Here is a 23,743-nt window from a genome sequence, read left to right on the forward strand (position 1 = left end):
CCTTAATGTGTCAATGTTCATATTACTGTTATTGTGTACTGTCAAAATCAATGGACAAATTGTATTTTGATGCTTTGGCAACATTGTGTTGTAGCCCAGGTAATCCAAACAAAGAAAGAGAGCGAGACACTTGCATGGATTTAAATCTGAACTTTACTGCTTCTCTTCTTCTCTCAATTCTCCTTTCAAAACATGCAGTACAGGGTCATGTGGTGTACAGCCCTCTCTAGTGGGTAAACAGTAACTGAATACACAACATATCTCCCCCATAGCTTAGTAAGCTTACCCGGTAAAATAAAGGTAAATACACAGTCTCTTAAATTACTTAAGACCTTGCTGTAGAATAATGCAACCTTAAATGTCTTCCGTATCCCACGTAGCATAAACCCAAAATTTTCCAAAAAATATTGTTATTGTGATTATAACAAACAGCATTACCGTCTATGCCAACTTTACTAACAGCATGGAAACTTAATCCTACATATAGCTTTAACTTAAAGGGACTGTTTGTAACTTTTTACACGTATAAATCGCCCGGGTCGGTGTCCCATGCGCGCTCGCATATATCTGGCTCGCGTTTGGCTACGCTGTTCAGACAAGACTCCAACACAAACTACACAGAGGCACCAAAACCGCAAAGTTCTATCTAGTGAAGCCCGTTTTGCAAAACAGTGTTGGCGGCGTTCAGAGTACGTGGGGGACACCGTAGCTTTGGTCTCCAGGGCCGGAGTCTCTGCTGTACTCTGCTCCTCTGCCTGCTTGCCTTCATGCATGCGCGCACACTCCACACTGTAGAAGACTTCGTAGCTCTGAGAATATCTAGTGAATGTACAGTGGACATTTGTGCAGAAATAACTGCTGCAGCTCCTACAGACCAACCGAGGTTTTCCGTGTCATGTGAAGTGACGGGGCTCCGCAGTGAGAAGCGTTATCGTCTCTGACCGGGTGCCGGTGTCTCCCCTGTTCCCTCCGACCGCGGTCGGGAGGCTGAACCAGGAAAAGCCAACACTAGGATCGGCATTGATTCATGGAGAGACCTTCGTCTGGTCAGCTAACATTACTGCCAAGGAGGTGAAATATAGAGTGATATTGTAGTTTTAGCTGACGTGTGTCGCCTCACTGTGTTGAGCGACGCTTGTTCATGTGTATTTAGAGCGAGCAAGCGTGAGCCCGACGCTGACTTTCGTTGACTTAACGGCCACAGGTCGTTTTTCAATGTCCAGCATTTTTTTTTTCAAAGTCATTGTCATTCCCTCTTCAACATTTTCCCCCCAAAGGCCATGAGAGAACGATTAATGTTCATAATCGTTAAGCCAGTCAGGCTTTTAAAACAACTTCGATCCTGTTTCTGTGCTGTTGCAGGCTCGGCAGAGAAATTACTCCTTGCTTTGTTCTTGAATGGATGTTTTGGTTTTACTTTTACCACATGTACTGGCGCTTGAGGCTCCAAAGAAAGAGTTTGCGTGTGGCCGATGGCCGCTTCCACCTGGCACGCCATCCTAACTGCCTTATCCAGAGAGAGGTTTTCATCTGTTTGCACTAATAGTCTCTCACGTACTCTTGAGCAACTAGCATGTTCAATGAGTTGGTCACGTATCATTTCATCTGTATTTCCAGCAAAACCGCAGGTATGGGCGAGCTCGCGCAGCAAGCCCACGTGCTCCGTTACAGTCTCATGCGATCTCTGCACTCTCTGTCTGAACTTGTATCGTTCCAACACAACGTTAATTGCAGGGTTGAAGTGTGCAGGCAGTGCAGCTCCTGCTGAATCATAAGTCGTACCTGCATCTGTGAGTGTATAAAATATACGTTGGCCTTCGGTGCCCGGGCAGTGTAGGAGGATTGCATGTTCCCTCATATCGGGCCAGTCTTCCCCCCTCGCGTGAATGGCAAGCAGATAATTGTCGAACATTTTCATCCACATATCAAACGGGATTGCAGGTTGTCCCGTGCATGGCAGAAACAATGCCATGCAACGCCAATAATCGCCATCCTGGTCGCCAATTTGTTGTAGCCCAGGTAATTCAAACAAAGCAAGAGAGCGAGACACTTGCATGGATTTAACTCTGAACTTCACTGCTTCTCTTCTTCTCTCAATTCTCCTTTCAAATCATGCAGTACAGGGTCATGTGGTGTACAGCCCTCTCTAGTGGGTAAACAGTAACTGAATACACAACACATTGTTCTTGAAACTTCCGTGCCAATAAAGCCCCGTTGAATTGAATTTTTATAAATAATTATTAATCTATTATATGACTAATAAATAAACAAAAAGTCTAAAAGCCCAACACCTTCCTCTGTCTGTCACTATAGTTACCTCTGTCATTTCTGAAAACTACACCAAGCTGACGGCAGAAATCGAGAACCTGACAACACAAATCCAGCAGCTGAACACAAGTAACCAGGAGCTGGAGACACAGAAGAACAACTTAACAGAACAAATACAAGACATGCAGACTAACCGGAATGAGCTCAACGTCAGTCAAGGTCAGTGGAGCATTGATACCTACTGCCCCGTAACAACTGAGAGTATGTTCTGATCCCATTAATGAAGTCAAAAAAATAACCAATAATAATATCACTATGCAGTAATGATGTTTGTTGGTTGGTCTCTGATGTTTCAGGGAGACAGTGTGAACCTTGTCAGGAGGGCTGGGAATACAACAAGCCCAGCTGTTATGCGATTAATAACGCTCCTCCTCCTGAACGGAGAACCTGGGAAGAAGCTCGGGAAGACTGCAGAGGAAAGAATGCAGATTTGGCTGTTATACATGATCAAAAGGAGAAGGTAATGAGAAAACTGTGGGAATTTTTATGACAAAGTTATGAAATCAAAATGTATTTTTTGTAAGTCTGAACACACTGTGAGTCTGTAGGCCACCGTGTGTTTATTCATGTATGGTGTTTAAATATAAAACTGTCCCTCTGTTGTCAGGACGTAATCAGCCGTCACAGCTGGGGAAGTTCAGGAAACGATGGATACTGGATTGGCCTGAGAGTTGAAGATAGGAAATGGAAGTGGATCGATGGAACTGACCTGACTGAAAAGTAAGAAACACGTTCCTAAACACTTTGAATCATAGTATCTATCAGCCTTGATCTAAACATCATGTTCTTCTCTCAGATCCTGGATAAAAGCTCCTTCTGTCGGTCACTGTGCAATTTCTTTCGAGAACGAAGGATGGAAATCAGTGAGATGTGATGTTAGACAACAATGGCTCTGCAAAATGAATGCTTCATCTGTCTAAACACACCGTAGTCATACATGAGAAGGTTACTGGATACTCTGTAAAGGTTAATTACATGTAAGATAATATCAAGTGACTCACGAAGACTTCTACTTCACAATTGTGCTTTTCAAAGATGACAAAAAATCAAGCAATTTTATTTTTATAAAGGAATAAGTAAAAAAAATATAAAGCTGTTTGAGTCTGAAAAAACAGACTCTAAGATTAAATGTATAAATGCAGTTAGATATTGGATTATATAGGTATGGTGTGTCGGGCCTGAAGGGGCACTAACCTGTTAATTATTAATAACTTTGAATGTGTTTTTCTTCTACTTTGTTAGAGATGCAGTGCTTATAATTTCTGTATGAGCAGATTGAAAAAAGGGACCAACAAGACTGCTGAGTTTCTTATTTCTTATGTGGCATTTTATATTGTTGCTACTGATTGGCCAGCAGGGGGCGCTGCACCACTTGTTCTTCACAAAATATTCCAGATTCTGTTTCCATGTAGAATTCTGATGTATAAAATGCTTACTTGTACAGCTGATGGTTAAGTGTTATCTATCTATCTAGAAGCAAATTCATGTTTTAGTCACCAGTGAATAAATGTGCTTCCACATATTGTTGTTACTATCTTTTTCTTGCTTGAAAATGTCAGTAAGCTTTAATAAAGTCAGGAAGAACAACCTCATTTATGATGCTATATCGTGTTTATGAAGATGGGACAGAAGGAGATCTGCCCTCATTAATCAGTCACACTGTCAACATCTGCACCAGCAGAGCTCCAGAGAGGGACAATTTATTAGGGAACTATCATATTGTGTATTTTGACAAATACAAATGTCATGTTTTTCTGATGGGGCTTCAGTGTTTTTTGGTGGTGTCACATTAAATCTGTTTAGACCTAATTCTGTTCCTGAGTATCAAAACAGCTCAGTGGTTACACTGTCATCTTACAGACAGAGGGTCCTGGTTTTGAATGAGACTTTCTGTGTGGAGTTTACATGTTCCCTCATGTTCATATGGGTTTCCTCCCACAGTCCAAACACATACAGGTCAGGGGAATATGTTTGTGTGTGTGTTGACCCCGTGTTAGGCTGGAGATCTGTCCAGAATGTTTTTCTGCCTTAAACGCAGTGCATGCTGGGATAAGCTCCTGCCCCACCAGGTCTCTAAACAGACATACAGTAAGCAGGTAAAGGGGATGAGTAATGGATTTATCAATACATGTGTACCATATTTAGAATTGTGCTTATTATCATATAATGAATTTTGCCGCCCCATGCCGCCTGCACTGGTTAAATATAGGTTATCGGTGCATTTGCTCATATGCAGTCGAATGGGGTGGTTGATGTGTCTCCAATTTGCCGAGTCCACCTTTTAAATAGCAATGCGCCCGGTGCAGGCGCATCTGTCTTTTACAGGGAATGGGAGTTGACCCTCTGATTGGTTTGATTCCTGTTACGCCCAAAACACACTTGTTATTAATTAATAAACTAAATACAACCCCTTTGCCTCTTGCATCTTACTTTGCGCCCTGATTATGTGCCATTTAACTAGTGAAAGTGGGGTTGGACACGCCCTATTGCACTTGCACCATGCACATAAGACCATGCGCTATAGATCGTTTAAATACGGCCCTCTGTCATCTGGAAGTAAATATATCTCTGTTAATAGTCAGCTGCAATGTTTCCTGTCCCAAGCTTGTTCTGTTAAGCAAGGGAGGAAGAGTGGCAAAGCCTGCAGTCAATCCTGCGAGACCAGGTAGAGGGAGCAGAGTCACCTTAATCACCAGGGGAGGAGTCTAGAGAAGGGGAGGCTATTTAAAGGCTGGGTGTGTTCTGTTCAGATCCCTTTTGACTGAGACCATGCTTCCAACCCTGTAAGTTGTTCACAATGATTTTGATAATTTAAGTTTTAGACAACATATGGTTTATTTTTTTGAGTTATTTCAACATATTCTCTATCTTAATTTAATGTGTGTCGTCACCTTTCTTGATAGATCCTGGTACTGTTCTGGAGCGGCGTAATGTAGGCCACTTATCTGTGAGCTAAAGTCAGATTGAGTAAGTAAGGCAATCTGTTAGTTTTAAGAAGGAAGTGTTTGTATATTTTGTTGAATTGTATTAACTTATGTTTGTTATAATTAGGTTCCGGATGGAGAATGTTAAAGTATTTCACCCTTAAGAAGCCGGTGCATTAATAACGTAAGATGACTATATGACTTATTTTTTTATTACCAATTGTGGTAAGCATGGTAGTATATTGGTTTCATTTGTTTATTGTGCAGAAAAATCATCAACATCCATACCTTCATCCCTTATCCATCCTTCAACCTCCACCCCTCTCTGAATAAATGGTTAACAAGCTCTTGGATCCTGGTGTTTAATGTGCATCCCAGCTAGAAGTTCAACGGTCCAGCAATAATACTCTCAAACAAGGCAACAATGATTTAACTTATGCCTAGATTAAGTATTTTTTTCAGTGACTGTTAGTTTAAGTTCAAGTTATTCTCTTCTTAACAAGTTGTTGCACATTGCAGTTGCTCACAGACCAACACCTTCCTGTATGTTTGACTGTATAGTTCCCTCATTTCTGAAAACAAAACTTACCTGACTGGATACTCTGTAAACAGTTCATGTTTGCATATTTAGCCTTGTGCTTATTTTCATATAATGAATTTATTTAATAATTAAGGAAAGCTCTCTCTCTGAAATGACCTGTGATTGGTCAAAGTCTCCCATCACCGACTAGATTTTCTAAAGCCTGAAAACAGAGCCATGATGAGGTGTAGAAGTCTAGTTATCTCTCAGAACACTTGAATTACAATATGCTGAAAGGCTATTATGGATTTTTCCCCCAATGATGCCCAAATATACTGCCTACTGCCAAAGTGAAAAAATACCATTAAAGTTATGCACTAGGTTCAAAACCCTGTTTCGAAACCTTTACAGTAAAGAGAAACATAATGAAATTAACCCTCTGAGACCCGCGGCCCAGTGCGAACCCGACCGACTTTACTGTCTTTTAGAGGCTAGCAGGTTCAGTTTTAGGGCTAGAGTGAAGCTACAGACATCATATGAAACAAGAGAACATAAGGAATCAGTTGGTACCAACCATGTCAGGAATGAGACTAAATAACGCTCCAAAGTTGGGCACAATTTTTATCAAGGAAAAACTGGCATGGCCATTTTCAAAGGGGTCCCTTGACCTCTGACCTCAAGATATATGGATGGAAATGGGTTCTATGGGTACCCACGAGTCTCCCCTTTACAGATATGCCCACTTTATGATAATCACATGCAGTTTGGGCAAAAACCATTCAGTTTTTTTCATGCAGTATAAATGGTAATAAAAAGTTATGTTTGCCTATACTAAAAATTAATCTGAATATTTCTGCAGACTGGGGTCCCTAAACAGTCTTGGAATGACATAAATTGGGTATCACTGTAACGCTGAGACTCTTGTGGATCCAATGAGCCCATTTGTAGTCATGTGTGATGATGTTAGTCCCCATAGTAGCCATTTCATTGTAGTGAGACCATTTTTTTCTCACTGTATAAATGACCTGTGGTGACCTCTAGGATAATCCTAGCAACTTTACAGCCACCAAGTAGAGACCTAGGGCATTAAGAGGATTACAAAAACTGGATTGAAAAACGTCACAATCTGGTTGCCATGGTAATGAATTACAAAAAACAGGAAGTAAAACTGGCTGGAGGGGGATTAAAACCAGGGGACCTTTTAAATTTTATCTTTGGCCCAAACAGTATGGATTCCATTTTTCCTAAACGGAGTGACAGCTTGTTATCTGTCATCCACCTGCTGACATTAAGAAGTTCTCCACTCAGCGTACTTCTAACTATGCTTGTGTCATTATGGGAAACCAGTAGTGTGGACTCATCTACATATAAAAGAGTTCACATGAGGTAACAGACTTTTCTTTTTTTTTTTTTTTTTTGCATTTTTGTAGACTGTTACCTAAAATGGTCCACTGCTTGGATCAGCTAACAATTACAGTAACTGGAATAATTATGTATGGAACAATTATTTTACATGCTGAGAATCACTAGTATATTAAAATCAGCATCATCTCTGTAAAGTTTCTCATTTGTCCGGGTCACTGGATATCTTGTAGTCTCACATCCAAGAGGCTTAAGCAATATGGAACTGATTGATGAAAATGTACTCTTGACCAAACAGACAAAGTCCAGTTGCTTTAAATTAACTATACTCCACTTGTGTCATGTAAAACTAGAAGGTTCCTGTGCTATAAGAGACAAGTAGAGTACTCTTCTTTTCTTTTTTTTTTTTCATTATGTGCTGAATTTATTATATTAATTAACTTTTTATTTTGCTAAGTTTATAATGTTATAATGTTCTCATAATATATATGTTATTACATTATGAACAAAGCTGTTATTATGTTATGCGCTCAAGGTTTAATTACATTATGTGCTGATTATTATATTATGAGCTTTTGTGACATTTAAGTTATTACAATATGCGCAGTTATTACTGTAGAAGATGATTCTCATTTCTTTGCCAGTGTGCTTTGCCGTGCTCTACAGGCTTGGAGTGTGCCGCTGATTGGAGGCACACAGCTTTAAACGTCTGGTCTTTGTTGCTGCTGCCTTCTGTTTTGATTTCGGTACCTTTATTTAAACAATCTGGATTAAACCCATTTTGAGTTCAACTTTAACCTCATTTTTGGACATTCCTCATTTCCTATTTTTACTGCTCAAAGCCATCAGTGTTAAACTACAAAAGTACTCAATCAGCCACCACATGAAGGGCAAAAGCTCACTACAATTACGTTATGCACAGTTATTACGTTATGAGTTGCTACAGGGGGTGTTGCACCACTTGTTCTCAACAGCATGCTCCCAGAGCTGTTTTCTTAAGCATTTGTAATCTGATGTAAAGAATATTAATATGTAGAGGTGACGTTTAAGTGATAGTATCCATCTATCTAGAAGCAAATTACTTCAGTTTTAGTCCATTACATTGATTACAAATGCTGCCACAGCATCTTCCCACATATTGCTCATTGAAAATATCAGTAAGCTTTCATCACGTAGAACAAACGACATAATTAAGGAAGTTGCTACATGATTGAAAAGGATGAGGCGGCAATTGAAATTCCACACTGTGCCAACCTCAAAGCAGAAGTCCACTAAAGACAATCTGAGCGGACCAGACTCCCTCCTAACAACCCTCATACTGCAGCAGGATTTTAAACATTTGTCCAGGATGAACAGAAAACCACTGGAGGAAACTGGTATTTTAAAATGTTCTAATAATTGTGTTTACCTACAATATTATTTTCTCTGCCGTTGTCTACATTTTTCTATGTATAATGCTTCTGATGCTTTACAACATCCTTTCATTTACAGGCCGTTAATTACGTAGTAATGTGAAGAAATTGCCAAGAAGTGACAGTAAAGTAAAATTAAATAGTTGAATTTGTAATAGTAAATAAGTAAAATCATTATAATGACAAGTTGTAGAAGAATTACCGGGAATTGGTGTAAATTATAGGGTAATTACTGTGTAAAATCAAAGCTGAAAGAGGTTTGGTCTGTAATTATATGGGAATTACATTAAGTAGTATAGCCCACATACAGGGTAAGACAGGTGGGTGGTTTCCGTGTATAGGCTACCATAGACGGTGTATGAAAACAGTCTGAACGTATTCTCATACAACGGTTCGTATGATATTTCACGAAGTTATTCCTCATTTTTCGTGCGTGTTCAGCGTCAATTTCCGCTCAAGTCTTTTCAAAATAAACTTGCGTCTTCACAGGAAACAACTTTGTTAGGTTTAGGAAAGATTGTAGTTAATAAACGCAACACTGGAAGTTAAAGGGTTAAAATAACAAAGGAAATGGCGTAATTTATGTGACAAATAAATCAACATTGACTTCTGGTTTCACACGGGACACGAACACTGGTCTCCTGGGTGAAAATCTGGTGTTTTTAGATACACCCATCCACCCCAACTTCCTCACTATAGGTGGCGTTTGCCGCTAATTATACTTCCTCGTTCACAATTACATGGATTACATACAGATTTATTTTGTGGGATAAATACAAATTACAGTGCATTTACTTTTCGTAGGTATAATTACAATGGTGTATGAGAACAGCCTGAACATAATACTTTGGTAATTACTGAGTATTTAGCATTAGTATCACTTATTGCAGTGGTTCCTAACCTATTTTCCTTGAAGTCCCCCGTACTTGTATCTATGAAAATCTGATCTGATGTTTTTGAAAGGCTAAATGCTAACAAATATGTATTGAAGCAGAATATGTCGTTAGATTTTGCTACCAAGTAGCAAAAAAAGATATATTTTTAAAGAATTTTATATACAGACTGTTGTATAAATCATCCAGTTATTATGAATTTAGTTATACATAATTTTGACAACCTCAGAGCAGACAAATCCTGGCTCCCCCCCTGTGATCTTTGCCGCCGCCCTAAGGGGGGCCCAGACCCCAGGTTGGGAACCACTGCCTTATTGCATTGTAAAGACAGGCTGTCAGGAAGTAAGACCAAGTTGTGTGGTCATATATTTTAACCGTCAGCATGTCAACATTGTTGTTGCTAAAAAATAAATGCAGCCGCCAATTTCCACAACAGAGCCAAGTACTTTCAGTACAATAAACCTAATGAAAGCATTACTGGGGGGATACGTACCTTAATATTACATATCACTGACGTCACTTGGGAATTCCCATTGACACAAGTATGGGATTTCTTTAATTTTACAGTTGTATACAGTGGTTTATTAGCCGCATAGCAAACGCGAAGATACCTTATTATTAGTGTGCGCTAAAAAGGTCAAGGCTTTGAAAATAGATAAATTAGGCAGTTCCCGTATATACTGTAGCTGCTGCCTCTGATGCTTTGAATGACTGCCAACAACTGCTTTCACAATGTTGAAATTGATTATGAAATCCATCCTTTGTGTCATGGTTCTTCCGGTGTGCTCAACATATTGGGAGTGAAACTGCATATAAACACATAAACATTTGTGTTTGTTCTGTTTGTCTTTCAGAGGAAATCACAGAAGAAGTTGACTATGTTAATGGGCCTGTGTGCACTGTGAAGAAAATGGCAGCCCCTCCAGGTGCATTATGAACACAATACATTTATCAAATGTAATATTATCAAGCATGAAATTGATTAACCTATGTTTATTTGTCCAAAAATGTGATGGTGATGAAGGCTGAAACGAAGCACCTGTGACTGTGTTAAATCACATTATTGAGGTACTTCTACTGAGTTCTTATTTTTCTCTCAGACCACAGGTTTCGCTTCTTCACTCAGTCTTTTCCACTGATAGCAGTGTGTTGGCTGATACTGTTAGTCATCATGGGCCTTCGTATCCACTGTGAGTACCACTGTTTGTTTTTTCTTCTTCTCAGCTTGTCAGTCCTTATTTAAAGGACAGGCCGGTCAGATTCACATTAGTACATAGAGACAGTTTTTGCTTGGTGTAATCCTTCCTCCTTTTCATACTGACCCTGTGCAAAGAAGTATTCCAATGTTTATCTTGAGCTAATATGAGGCTTCAGCAGTCTGAGTTAGAGAAATCAAGTTTATATCATCTAAAATTACAAACTTTTAGTACCAAATTCACTCTTTTGGGTCAATATTTCTGAAAGAGGACAAAGAGGACATTTTGTAATAAAAATACTTTGGGAGATAAACACTTGATTTAACAAACTTAAGACTATTGGAACCTCATACTGGCTTCAGCTAAAGTTTGAAATGTTTTTTTGCACAAAGGACTGTGGACTTTGTCCCCCATCTCTCACATTGGAAGTGCATTACAAAGGGATCTCTTATTCACCAGTAAGAACAGGAGGAATGGTCAGAGCAAGAAAACACAGTTTCCACGTTCATATTATCACGTTATTTTTGTTTTAAGATAGATTTGAAACATGAGAATCCACACTTTAATGTCTTTTATGGTCATGTAAAACACTTCTTTTATTGTTTTGTATATAATGTGTTATATAAATGAACTTGGCTTGAAACAAAGTCTAAAAGCCCAACACCTTACTCTGTCTGTCACTGTAGTTACCTCCGTCATTTCTGAAAACAACGCCAAGCTGACGGCAGAAATCCAGGACCTGAAAACACAAAACCAGGAGCTGGAGTCACAGATGAACAACTGGAAAGAGCTCAACGCCAGTCGAGCTCAGTGGAGCATTGATCTCTACTGCCCCATGATAAAAAACAGTATGTTCAGATCCCATTAATTAAATCTAAAAATAACCAATAATGATAATATCACAAAGCAGTAATGATGTTTATTGTTTGGTATCTGCTGTTTCAGAGCGAGTGTGTCAACATTGTCAGGAGGGCTGGGAATACAACGAGCCCAGCTGCTATGCGATTAATAACGCTAGGCCTTCTGATCGGAAAACCTGGGAAGAAGCTCGAGAAGACTGCAGAGGAAAGAATGCAGATTTTGCTGTTGTACATAATCAAGATGAGAAGGTAATGAAAAAACTGGGAATTCTTATGACACAATTATGAAATAAAAATGGATATTCTGTAGGTTTGAACATATGAGTCTGTAGGCCACCGTGTGTTTATAAAACTCTTTCTCTGTTGTCAGGACATAATCAGTCGTTACACTTGGAGAGCCGTTGGATTCTGGATTGGCCTGAGAGTCGAAGATGGGAAATGGAGGTGGATCGATGGAAGTGATCTGACTGAAACGTAAGAGACACGTTCCTTAACACTTTGAAATGTAGAATCTATCAGCCTTGATCTAAACATCATGTTCTTCTCTCAGCTCCTGGATAGAAGCTCCTACTGACGGTCACTGTGCAATTTCTAACGCGTACAGACGATGGACATCAGTGAGTTGCGATGACAGACAAGAATGGATCTGCAAAAAGAACGCTTTATCTTTTTAATAACTGCAGTCATACTGGATACTCTGTAAAGATTAATTACATGTATGATAATATCAACTGTATGTGCTTTGTGTGTATGTGTGTGCTCTACATTTGTCAATGACATTGAATGTGTTTTTCTTCTACTTTATTAGATGCAGTGACGTAATGTTTTTTATCACCATATAGTGATAGAGTGATGAAAGGGACCAACAAGATTGCTCAGTTGTCTTATTTCCTGTGTGACATTATAAAGGTTATTGCTTCTGGTTTGGCCAACAGGTGGTGCTGCATCACTTGTTCTCAACAGAATGTCCCCAGAGCTGTTTTCTTAAGCATCTGATGTAAAGAATATCAATATGTCGAGGTGACAGTTACATATATATATATATATATATATATTCATATATATATATATATATATATAAATCATCCGCAGAGCTTTTAGAAAGGTCACGAATAAAAGTATGGCTTTTCCTGAAAATAATTATTATGATTGTGAATTAATCTTTTTAAACATTTTGGCAGGTCCAAACTGAATGTTTTGTTTATTTCTATGGAAGATATCTGATGTTCGGTTTCCCGCTTCTAACAAGGCTTGTGAGCCAATAATAAAATGACGTTGGTATCACATAGTATCTCTAGGTCAACAGTTAGTGTGAAAAAAAACAGATAAATAGCTGAGATTGAAGTGAGTGCCTGGCAACTACTTGTTGTGAAGTGAATGCAATGGAACGGGGGAGGGAGAATGTGACATCTACTGGCTTCATGTTATCAATAGCACCTTTAATAAAGTTTCTGTTTGGACTTGCTCCATGAGTTTTTGTATTTTTTGTGAATAAACCACTGAACTGTACCTTCCTGCGTCTATTGTCTGCATGTGGGTCCTTCCCTTATACCCTTCACTGGCATAATCAAACATGTATGCTTTTTAGACCACTAGAATCAGTACATTTATGACTTTGCTCTCCCTGGTAATATCGACAGAGACAATGTGCAGACAGTAATGCACACCACTAGACTTTCTTTCACAAAAACATGGTATTATTAGCTGCTACGTGGGAAAAAAACAGTCATAACCTCAAAGCAGAAGTGAAGACCATCACAGCGGACCAGATGCCCTCCTAACAGCTCTCATACAGAACTGCAGCAGGATTTTAAACATTTGTTCAGGGTGAACAGAAAACCACCGGAGGAAACTGGTAAATATTTTAATCTTTATGTGTTTGCATGTAAGACATTACTGTGTCTTTTTATGAAACATGGGGTTTTAAAATAATTATTTTAAATTTCCATTTTTTGCATTATTTTTCCTTTAATTAATTTATTTAATGTATTTTTTCTCAGAGAAAGTTGAGGAAGAAGCTGCCTCTCTTAACAGGACTGTGGGTAGAATGGCAGCCACCGCAGGTATGTTAACAACATGTTCTCACCAGAAAAAAAACAAAACAAACATTAACAAATTATAGCATTAAGGAAAAATTAAATAGTGTATTTTAAGAAGTATAATGTTTAAGTTTATCTAATGGCTCTTCAACAGAAAGATATTTGATTGTGATAAAAAAAAATAGTCACGGTTGAACAGCTGTTGGTGAAAGGTGAACTACAGCAAAGTGAGAAGATGTTGTAAATGAAACTACATATAACATATAAACATTTGTGTTTGATCTGTTTATCTTTCAGAAGAAATCACAGAAGAAGCTGACTATGACTATGTTGGTGAACCTGTATGCACTGTGGAGAAAATGACAGCCCCTCCAGGTACATTATGAAAACAATACATTTAACAAATGTAATATTGTTAAGCATGAGTTATTTATCAATCATGATGTAAAAATGTGATGTAATGAAGGTTGAAACAAAACACCTGTGACTGTGTTAAATCACATTGTTGAGGTGCTTCAACTGAATTCTTATTTTTCTCTCAGACCAGAGGTTTCGCTTCCTCACTCAGTCCTTTCCACCGATAGCAGTGTGTTGGCTGATACTGTTAGTCGTCATGGGCCTTCGTATCCACTGTGAGTACCACTGTTTTTTGTTTTGTTTTCTTAGCTTGTTGTTAGTCCCCATTTAAAGGACAGGTCTGTCATACGGACCCTGTGCAAAGATGCATTACAATGTTTATGTGAAGCTAATATGAGGCTTCAGCAGTCTGAGTAAGAGACATCAAGTGTGTATCATCTAAAGTTACAACCTTTTACTACAAAATGATGTCTCTGGGAAAAGTATTTCTGTGCTGAGCTGCAGCAGAGGGATAGCAACACAAAGAGGACATTTTATACTAAAAAAGACTTTGGGAGATAAACACTTGATTTAACAAACTTAGACTAACCCATACTTTAATGTCTTTTATGATCATGTCAAACACTTTTTAATTGTGTTTTGTTTAAAATGAACTTGACTTGAAACAAAGTGTCCTCTGTCTGTCACTGTAGTTACTTCAGTCATTTCTGAAAACAACGCCAAGCTGATGGCAGAAAACCAGCAGCTGAACACACAAAACCAGGGGCTGGATGCACAGAAGAACATCTTAACAGAACAAATACGAAACGTGGAGACAAGCGGCAACGTCAGTCGAGCTCAGTGGAGCATTGATGCCTACTGCCCCAAAATAAATGAAGGTATCAGAATTCTAAAAAGAACCACTAATTATAATAATATCAAAATGCAGTAATGTTGTGTATTGGTTGTTGTTTCAGAGAGACAGTGTAAACCTTGTCAGGATGGTTGGCAACACTTCCAGGTCAGCTGCTATTTGATAAATAACCTTGATCTCCCTAAATGGAAAACCTGGGAAGAAGCTCGAGAAAACTGCAGAGGAAAGAATTCAGATTTGGTTGTTATAGATAATGCTGCAGAAAAGGTAATGAAAAAAAATATTTTTTTAGCCTATGTGAAATGAAAATTAATTTTATGCAGGTGTGAGTCTGTAGGCCACAGTGTGTTTATTCACGTATAGTATTCATATATCCAGTAACGATCTCTCTTGTCAGAAAATAATCGATGGTTACAGCAGGGGAAGTTCAGGAACCGATGGATACTGGATTGGCCTGAGAGTTGAAAATAGGAAATGGAAGTGGGTCGATGGAAGTGATCTGACTGAAATGTAAGAGACACATCCCTTAACTCTTTAAATTTGAATCACAAAATTGATCAGCCTTGATCTAAACAATTATGTTCTTCCCTCAGCTTCTGGATAGCCTCTCACGGTCACTGTGCAATATCTGTCCAGGCCTCAGGATGGATATCATGGAGATCAGTGAGTTGTAGTAACAGAAACCGATGGATCTGCAAAAAGAAAGCTTTATCTGTTTAAACAGAGAAGTCATACTTGAGGAGGTTACTGGATACTCTGCAAGATAATATCAACTGGCTTAAAAATATCAAGATTTCTACTTCACACCCAGATCTCATGTATACACACAGTTAGATTATAAATACTGTGAATCTGACTACTGAAACCAGCATTGAATAAAAATGCTGCCACACTTTGTTGTTACTGTCTTTTTCTTACATATTGCTCAGTTAGCTCAATGTGACTGGAGCTCAGTGGAATATTGATGCCCACTGGCCTAAAGGAAAACAGAGAGAGTAGTAGAGATACAATCTCTGCAATCTGGTCCAAACAAATAATCAATAACCACGGAAATAATATCACATAATGTATCACTTGGTCTCTGAAGACATGTCAGAAACACTTCCAGTCCAGCTGCTATGCAATTATTAACGTTGATGGTCAGAGAACTTGGGAAGAGGCTTGAAACAACTGCAGAGGATGAAACGCATTCACTTGTTCTCACCAGAATGTCCCCAGAGCTGTTTTCTTAAGCATCTGATGTAAAGAATATCAATATGTCAAGATGAGAGTTATAAAAAAAAATAAGAATACAACCGCAGAGCTTTTAGAAAGGTTTCAAATAAAAGTATGGCTTTTCCTGAAAAGAATTATGATTGTGAATTCATCTTTTTAAAAATGTTGGCAGGTCCAAAGTGAATGTTTTGTTTATCTCTGTGGAAGATATCTGACGTTCGTTTTCCCGCTTCTAACAAGGCTTGTGAGCCAATAGTAAAATGACGTTGGTATCACGTGGTATCTCTAGGTCAATTGTTAGTGTGGAAAAAAAACAGATAAATGGCTGAGATTGAAGTGAGTGCCTGGCAACTACTTGTTGTGAAGTGAATGCAATGGAACGGGGGACGGAGAATGTGAAATCTACTGGCTTAATGGTAAATGGTAAATGGACTTGCATTTATATAGCGCTTTTCTAGTCTTCCGAGCACTCAAAGCGCTTTACACTACATGTCAGCATTCACCAATTCACACACACATTCATACACTGATGGCAGAGGCTGCTAAGGTACCATCTTTGGCCATCAGGATCTAATCTAAATACTCATTCATACACCGATGTCTATGTCTTTGGGAGCAATTTGGGGTTAAGTGTCTTGCTCAAGGACACATCGACATGTGACCCGGAGCAGCCGGGATCGAACCACCAACCTTCCGATTTGTGGACGACCTGCTCTACCCTCTGAGCCACAGCCGATAATGTTATCAATAGCACCTTTAATATAGCTTCTGTTTAGACTTGCTAGCCATCTCCATGAGTTTTTGTATTTTTTGTGAATAAACCACTGAACTGTACCTTCCTGCGTCTATTGTCTGCATGTGGGTCCTTCCCTTATACCCTTCACTGGCATAATCAAACATGTATGCTTTTAAGACCACTAGAATCAGTACATTTATGACTTTGCTACCCCTCTGGTAATATCAAAAGAGACAATGTGCAGACAGTAATGCACACCACTAGACTTTCTTTCACAAAAACATGGTATTATTAGCTGCTACGTGGGAAAAAAACAGTCATAACCTCAAAGCAGAAGTGAAGACCATCACAGCGGACCAGATGCCCTCCTAACAGCTCTCATACAGAACTGCAGCAGGATTTTAAACATTTGTTCAGGGTGAACAGAAAACCACCGGAGGAAACTGGTAAATATTTTAATCTTTATGTGTTTGCATGTAAGACATTACTGTGTCTTTTTATGAAACATGGGGTTTTAAAATAATTATTTTAAATTTCCATTTTTTGCATTATTATTCTTTTAATTAATTTATTTAATATATTTTTTCTCAGAGAAAGTTGAGGAAGAAGCTGCCTCTCTTAACAGGACTGTGGGTAGAATGGCAGCCACCGCAGGTATGTTAACAACATGTTCTCACCAGAAAAAAAACAAAACAAACATTAACAAATTATAGCATTAAGGAAAAATTAAATAGTGTATTTTAAGAAGTACAATGTTTAAGTTTATCTAATGGCTCTTCAACAGAAAGATATTTGATTGTGATAAAAAAAAATAGTCATGGTTGAACAGCTGTTGGTGAAAGGTGAACTACAGCAAAGTGAGAAGATGTTGCAAATGAAACTACATATAACATATAAACATTTGTGTTTGATCTGTTTATCTTTCAGAGGAAATCACAGAAGAAGCTGACTATGACTATGTTGGTGAACCTGTATGCACTGTGGAGAAAATTGCAGCCCCTCCAGGTACATTATGAACACAATACATTTAACAAATGTAATATTGTTAAGCATGAGATATTTATCAATCATGATGTAAAAATGTGATGGTGATGAAGGTTGAAACAAAACACCTGTGACTGTGTTAAATCACCTTGTTGAGGTGCTTCAACTGAATTCTTATTTTTCTCTCAGACCAGAGGTTTCGCTTCCTCACTCAGTCTTTTCCACCGATAGCAGTGTGTTGGCTGATACTGTTAGTCATCATGGGCCTTCGTATCCACTGTGAGTACCACTGTTTTTTGTTTTGTTTTCTTAGCTTGTTGTTAGTCCCCATTTAAAGGACAGGTCTGTCATACTGACCCTGTGCAAAGATGCATTACAATGTGTATGTGAAGCTAATATGAGGCTTCAGCAGTCTGAGTAAGAGACATCAAGTGTGTATCATCTAAAGTTACAACCTTTTACTACAAAATGATGTCTCTGGGAAAAGTATTTCTGTGCTGAGCTGCAGCAGAGGGATAGCAACACAAAGAGGACATTTTATACTAAAAAAGACTTTGGGAGATAAACACTTGATTTAACAAACTTAGACTAACCCATACTTTAATGTCTTTTATGATCATGTCAAACACTTTTTAATTGTGTTTTGTTTAAAATGAACTTGACTTGAAACAAAGTGTCCTCTGTCTGTCACTGTAGTTACCTCAGTCATTTCTGAAAACAACGCCAAGCTGATGGCAGAAAACCAGCAGCTGAACACACAAAACCAGGGGCTGGAGGGACAGAAGAACATCTTAACAGAACAAATACGAAACGTGGAGACAAGCGGCAACGTCAGTCGAGCTCAGTGGAGCATTGATGCCTACTGCCCCAAAATAAATGAAGGTATCAGAATTCTAAAAAGAACCACTAATTATAATAATATCAAAATGCAGTAATGTTGTGTATTGGTTGTTGTTTCAGAGAGACAGTGTAAACCTTGTCAGGATGGTTGGCAACACTTCCAGGTCAGCTGCTATTTGATAAATAACCTTGATCTCCCTAAATGGAAAACCTGGGAAGAAGCTCGAGAAAACTGCAGAGGAAAGAATTCAGATTTGGTTGTTATAGATAATGCTGCAGAAAAGGTAATGAAAAAAAATATTTTTTAGCCTATGTGAAATGAAAATTAATTTTATGCAGGTGTGAGTCTGTAGGCCACAGTGTGTTTATTCACGTATAGTATTCATATATCCAGTAACGATCTCTCTTGTCAGAAAATAATCGATGGTTACAGCAGGGGAAGTTCAGGAACCGATGGATACTGGATTGGCCTGAGAGTTGAAAATAGGAAATGGAAGTGGGTCGATGGAAGTGATCTGACTGAAATGTAAGAGACACATCCCTTAACTCTTTAAATTTGAATCACAAAATTGATCAGCCTTGATCTAAACAATTATGTTCTTCCCTCAGCTTCTGGATAGCCTCTTACGGTGACTGTGCAATATCTGTCCAGGCCTCAGGATGGATATCATGGAGATCAGTGAGTTGTAGTAACAGAAACCGATGGATCTGCAAAAAGAAAGCTTTATCTGTTTAAATAGAGAAGTCATACTTGAGGAGGTTACTGGATACTCTGCAAGATAATATCAACTGGCTTAAAAATATCAAGATTTCTACTTCACACCCAGATCTCATGTATACACACAGTTAGATTATAAATACTGTGAATCTGACTACTGAAACCAGCATTGAATAAAAATGCTGCCACACTTTGTTGTTACTGTCTTTTTCTTACATATTGCTCAGTTAGCTCAATGTGACTGGAGCTCAGTGGAATATTGATGCCCACTGGCCTAAAGGAAAACAGAGAGAGTAGTAGAGATACAATCTCTGCAATCTGGTCCAAACAAATAATCAATAACCACGGAAATAATATCACATAATGTATCACTTGGTCTCTGAAGACATGTCAGAAACACTTCCAGTCCAGCTGCTATGCAATTATTAACGTTGATGGTCAGAGAACTTGGGAAGAGGCTTGAAACAACTGCAGAGGATGAAACGCATTCACTTGTTCTCACCAGAATGTCCCCAGAGCTGTTTTCTTAAGCATCTGATGTAAAGAATATCAATATGTCAAGATGAGAGTTATAAAAAAAAATAAGAATACAACCGCAGAGCTTTTAGAAAGGTTTCAAATAAAAGTATGGCTTTTCCTGAAAAGAATTATGATTGTGAATTCATCTTTTTAAAAATGTTGGCAGGTCCAAAGTGAATGTTTTGTTTATCTCTGTGGAAGATATCTGACGTTCGTTTTCCCGCTTCTAACAAGGCTTGTGAGCCAATAGTAAAATGATGTTGGTATCACGTGGTATCTCTAGGTCAATTGTTAGTGTGGAAAAAAACAGATAAATGGCTGAGATTGAAGTGAGTGCCTGGCAACTACTTGTTGTGAAGTGAATGCAATGGAACGGGGGACGGAGAATGTGAAATCTACTGGCTTAATGGTAAATGGTAAATGGACTTGCATTTATATAGCGCTTTTCTAGTCTTCCGAGCACTCAAAGCGCTTTACACTACATGTCAGCATTCACCAATTCACACACACATTCATACACTGATGGCAGAGGCTGCTAAGGTACCATCTTTGGCCATCAGGATCTAATCTAAATACTCATTCATACACCGATGTCTATGTCTTTGGGAGCAATTTGGGGTTAAGTGTCTTGCTCAAGGACACATCGACATGTGACCCGGAGCAGCCGGGATCGAACCACCAACCTTCCGATTTGTGGACGACCTGCTCTACCCTCTGAGCCACAGCCGATAATGTTATCAATAGCACCTTTAATATAGCTTCTGTTTAGACTTGCTAGCCATCTCCATGAGTTTTTGTATTTTTTGTGAATAAACCACTGAACTGTACCTTCCTGCGTCTATTGTCTGCATGTGGGTCCTTCCCTTATACCCTTCACTGGCATAATCAAACATGTATGCTTTTAAGACCACTAGAATCAGTACATTTATGACTTTGCTACCCCTCTGGTAATATCAAAAGAGACAATGTGCAGACAGTAATGCACGCCACTAGACTTTCTTTCACAAGAACGTGGTATTATTAGCTGCTACGTGGGAAAAAAAGACAGACAGTCATAACCTCAAAGCAGAAGTGAAGACCATCACAGCGGACCAGACGTCCTCCTAACAGCCCTCATAAAGAACTGCAGCAGGATTTTAAACATTTGTTCAGGGTGAACAGAAAACCACTGGAGGAAACTGGTAAATATTTTAATGTTTATGTGTCTGCATGCAAGACATTACTGTGTCTTTTTATGTAACATGATGTTGTAATGATGCTTCTGATGCTTGACAACACCCTAGCACCAAGGGTTTTAAAATAATTAAGTTAAATTTCCATTTTTTTTATTATTATTTTTCCTTTAATTAATTTATTTAATGTATTTTTTCTCAGAGAAAGTTGAGGAAGAAGCTGCCTCTCTTAACAGGACTGTGGGTAGAATGGCAGCCAGCGCAGGTATGTTAACAACATGTCCTCACCAGAAAAAAAAACATTAACAAATTATAGTATTGAGGAAAAATCAAATAGTGTATTTTAAGAAGTACGATGTTAGTTTGTCTAATGGCTCTTCAACAGAAAGATATTTGATTGTGATAAAAAATAGTCACGGTTGAACAGCTGTTGGTGAAAGGTGAACTGCAGCAAAGTGAAAAGATGTTGCAAATGAAACTACATATAAACATTTGAGTTTGATCTGTTTATCTTTCAGAGGAAATCACAGAAGAAGCTGACTATGACTATGTTGGTGAACCTGTATGCACTGTGGAGAAAATAACAGCCCCTCCAGGTACATTATGAACACAATACATTTAACAAATGTAATATTGTTAAGCATGAGATATTTAGCAATCATGATGTAAAAATGTGATGGTGATGAAGGTTGAAACAAAACACCTGTGACTGTGTTAAATCACATTGTTGAGGTGCTTCAACTGAGTTCTTATTTTTCTCTCAGACCAGAGGTTTCGCTTCCTCACTCAGTCCTTTCCACCGATTGCAGTGTGTTGGCTGATACTGTTAGTCATCATGGGCCTTCGTATCCACTGTGAGTACCACTGTTTTGTTTTGTTTTCTTAGCTTGTTGTTAGTCCCCATTTAAAGGACAGGTCTGTCATACTGACCCTGTGCAAAGATGCATTACAATGTGTATGTGAAGCTAATATGAGGCCTCAGCAGTCTGAGTAAGAGACATTAAGTGTGTATCATCTAAAGTTACAACCTTTTACTACAAAATTCACTCTTTAGGAACAGTATTTCTGTGCTGAGATGCAGCAGAGGGATAGCAACACAAAGAGGATATTGTTTTATAAAAAGACTTGGAGATAAACACTTGATTTAACAAACCTAGACTAACCCACACTTTAATGTCTTTTATGATCATAGCAAACACTTTTTAATTGTGTTTTGTTTCAAATTAACTTGACTTGAAACAAAGTGTCCTCTGTCTGTCACTGTAGTTACCTCTGTCATTTCTGAAAACAACGCCAAGCTCACGGCAGAAAACCAGCAGCTGAACACACAAAACCAGGAGCTGGATGCACAAAACCTGGAGCTGGGGACACGAAACCAGAAGCTGGAAGCACGAAACCAGGAGCTGGAGATTCAAACCCAGGAGCTGGGGACACAAAATCAGGAGTTGGGGACACAAAACCAGGGGCTGGAGGGACAGAAGAACAACTTAACAGAACAAATACGAAACGTGGAGACAAGCGGCAACGTCAGTCGAGCTCAGTGGAGCATTGATGCCTACTGCCCCAGAGTAATTGAAGGTATCAGAATTCTAAAAACAACCACTAATTATAATAATATCACAATGTAGTAATGTTGTGTATTGGTTGTTGTTTCAGAGAGACAGTGTAAACCTTGTCAGGATGGTTGGCAACACTTCCAGGTCAGCTGCTATTTGATAAATAACCCTGATCTCCCTAAATGGAAAACCTGGGAGGAAGCTCAAGAACACTGCAGAGGAAAGAATTCAGATTTGGTTGTTATAGATGATGATGCAGAAAAGGTAATGAAAAAAATATATTTTTTAGCCTATGTGAAATGAAAATTAATTTTATGTAGGTGTGAGTCTGTAGGCCACAGTGTGTTTATTCACGTATAGTATTCATATATCCAGTAACGGTCTCTCTTGTCAGAACATAATTAATGGTTACAGCTGGGGAAGTTCAGGAACCGATGGATACTGGATTGGCCTCAGAGTTGAAGATAGGGAATGGAAGTGGGTCGATGGAAGTGGTCAGAGTAAAATGTAAGAGACACATCCCTTAATTCTTTAAATTTGAATCACAAAATCTATCAGCCTTGATCTAAACATCATGTTCCTCCCTCAGCTTCTGGACAGTATATCCTTATGACGGTCACTGTGCAATGTCTGTCCAGGCCTCAAGATGGATATGGGGATCATGGAGATCAGTGAGTTGTAGTAACAGAAACCGATGGATCTGCAAAAAGAAAGCTTTATTTGTTTAATAGAGAAGTCATAATTGAGAAGGTTACTGGATACTCTGCAAGATAATATCAACTGGCTTAAAAATATCAAGATTTCCACTTCACACTCAGATCTAATGTATACACACAGTTAGATTTTAAATACTGTGAATCTGACTACTGAAACCAGCATTGAATAAAAATGCTGCCGCACATTGTTGTTACTGTCTTTTTCTTACATATTGCTCAGTTAGCTCAATGTGACTGGAGCTCAGTGGAATATTGATGCCCACTGGCCTAAAGGAAAACAGAGAGAGTAGTAGAGATACAATCTCTGCAGTTTGGTCCAAACAAATAATCAGTAACCACAGAAATAATATCACATAATGTATCACTTGGTCTCTGAAGACATGTCAGAAACACTTCCAGTCCAGCTGCTATGCAATTATTAACGTTGATGGTCAGAGAACTTGGGAAGAGGCTTGAAACAACTGCAGAGGATGAAATGCATTCACTTGTTCTCACCAGAATGACCCCAGAGCTGTTTTCTTAAGCATCTGATGTAAAGAATAT

At 38.6% G+C, this 23,743-nt stretch overlaps 4 protein-coding genes and 1 long non-coding RNA gene across 6 annotated transcripts in view; 4 read left to right on the plus strand and 1 right to left on the minus strand.

Annotated features, from left to right (window-relative positions):
* The window catches only part of LOC119496717 (C-type lectin domain family 12 member B-like), a 44,262-nt gene extending 28,636 nt beyond the window's left edge, over nucleotides 1–15,626 (plus strand). Inside the window, exons 5-7 of the mRNA XM_037784226.1 lie at nucleotides 2,625–2,788; nucleotides 15,142–15,254; nucleotides 15,338–15,626. Of these exons, the coding sequence (XP_037640154.1) occupies nucleotides 2,625–2,788; nucleotides 15,142–15,254; nucleotides 15,338–15,464 (404 nt within the window). The 3' untranslated portion in view covers nucleotides 15,465–15,626. The remainder of the gene's footprint in view (nucleotides 1–2,624; nucleotides 2,789–15,141; nucleotides 15,255–15,337) is intronic.
* Nucleotides 1,639–11,404, minus strand: LOC119496724. The gene is made up of 3 exons (XR_005208789.1): nucleotides 11,305–11,404; nucleotides 4,117–4,123; nucleotides 1,639–2,256 (listed from the first exon to the last, which is right to left on the minus strand). It is a non-coding gene; the product is annotated as an uncharacterized LOC119496724 (long non-coding RNA).
* Nucleotides 8,391–12,657, plus strand: LOC119496721 (CD209 antigen-like protein A). Its single transcript, XM_037784231.1, has 7 exons — nucleotides 8,391–8,510; nucleotides 10,294–10,365; nucleotides 10,540–10,629; nucleotides 11,322–11,483; nucleotides 11,581–11,744; nucleotides 11,866–11,969; nucleotides 12,046–12,657. Exons 1-7 carry the CDS (start codon nucleotides 8,483–8,485, stop codon nucleotides 12,167–12,169), a joined length of 744 nt encoding a protein of 247 aa, XP_037640159.1. The 5' UTR covers nucleotides 8,391–8,482; the 3' UTR covers nucleotides 12,170–12,657.
* Nucleotides 15,627–17,042: 1,416 nt separating the features above from the next.
* On the plus strand, nucleotides 17,043–19,138 carry LOC119496722 (C-type lectin domain family 12 member B-like). Its single transcript, XM_037784232.1, has 7 exons — nucleotides 17,043–17,141; nucleotides 17,287–17,349; nucleotides 17,623–17,700; nucleotides 17,869–17,958; nucleotides 18,376–18,561; nucleotides 18,640–18,826; nucleotides 18,953–19,138. Exons 2-7 carry the CDS (start codon nucleotides 17,334–17,336, stop codon nucleotides 19,047–19,049), a joined length of 654 nt encoding a protein of 217 aa, XP_037640160.1. The 5' UTR covers nucleotides 17,043–17,141; nucleotides 17,287–17,333; the 3' UTR covers nucleotides 19,050–19,138.
* Nucleotides 19,139–20,694: 1,556 nt separating this feature from the next.
* LOC119496718 (C-type lectin domain family 4 member G-like) lies at nucleotides 20,695–23,217 on the plus strand. 2 transcript variants are annotated; one of them, XM_037784228.1, is made up of 8 exons: nucleotides 20,695–20,937; nucleotides 21,131–21,193; nucleotides 21,447–21,524; nucleotides 21,693–21,782; nucleotides 22,195–22,506; nucleotides 22,585–22,748; nucleotides 22,879–22,991; nucleotides 23,074–23,217. In XM_037784228.1, exons 2-8 carry the CDS (start codon nucleotides 21,178–21,180, stop codon nucleotides 23,210–23,212), a joined length of 912 nt encoding a protein of 303 aa, XP_037640156.1. In that variant the 5' UTR covers nucleotides 20,695–20,937; nucleotides 21,131–21,177; the 3' UTR covers nucleotides 23,213–23,217. The 2 variants fall into 2 exon arrangements, with proteins under 2 accessions (XP_037640156.1, XP_037640155.1); XM_037784227.1 differs by lacking the exon at nucleotides 20,695–20,937 and having other exon boundaries at nucleotides 21,005–21,193.
* The last annotated feature ends 526 nt before the right edge of the window (nucleotides 23,218–23,743 follow it).

The sequence above is a fragment of the Sebastes umbrosus genome, chromosome 11, assembly GCF_015220745.1.
Source record: "Sebastes umbrosus isolate fSebUmb1 chromosome 11, fSebUmb1.pri, whole genome shotgun sequence".
Lineage (NCBI taxonomy): Eukaryota > Metazoa > Chordata > Actinopteri > Perciformes > Sebastidae > Sebastes > Sebastes umbrosus.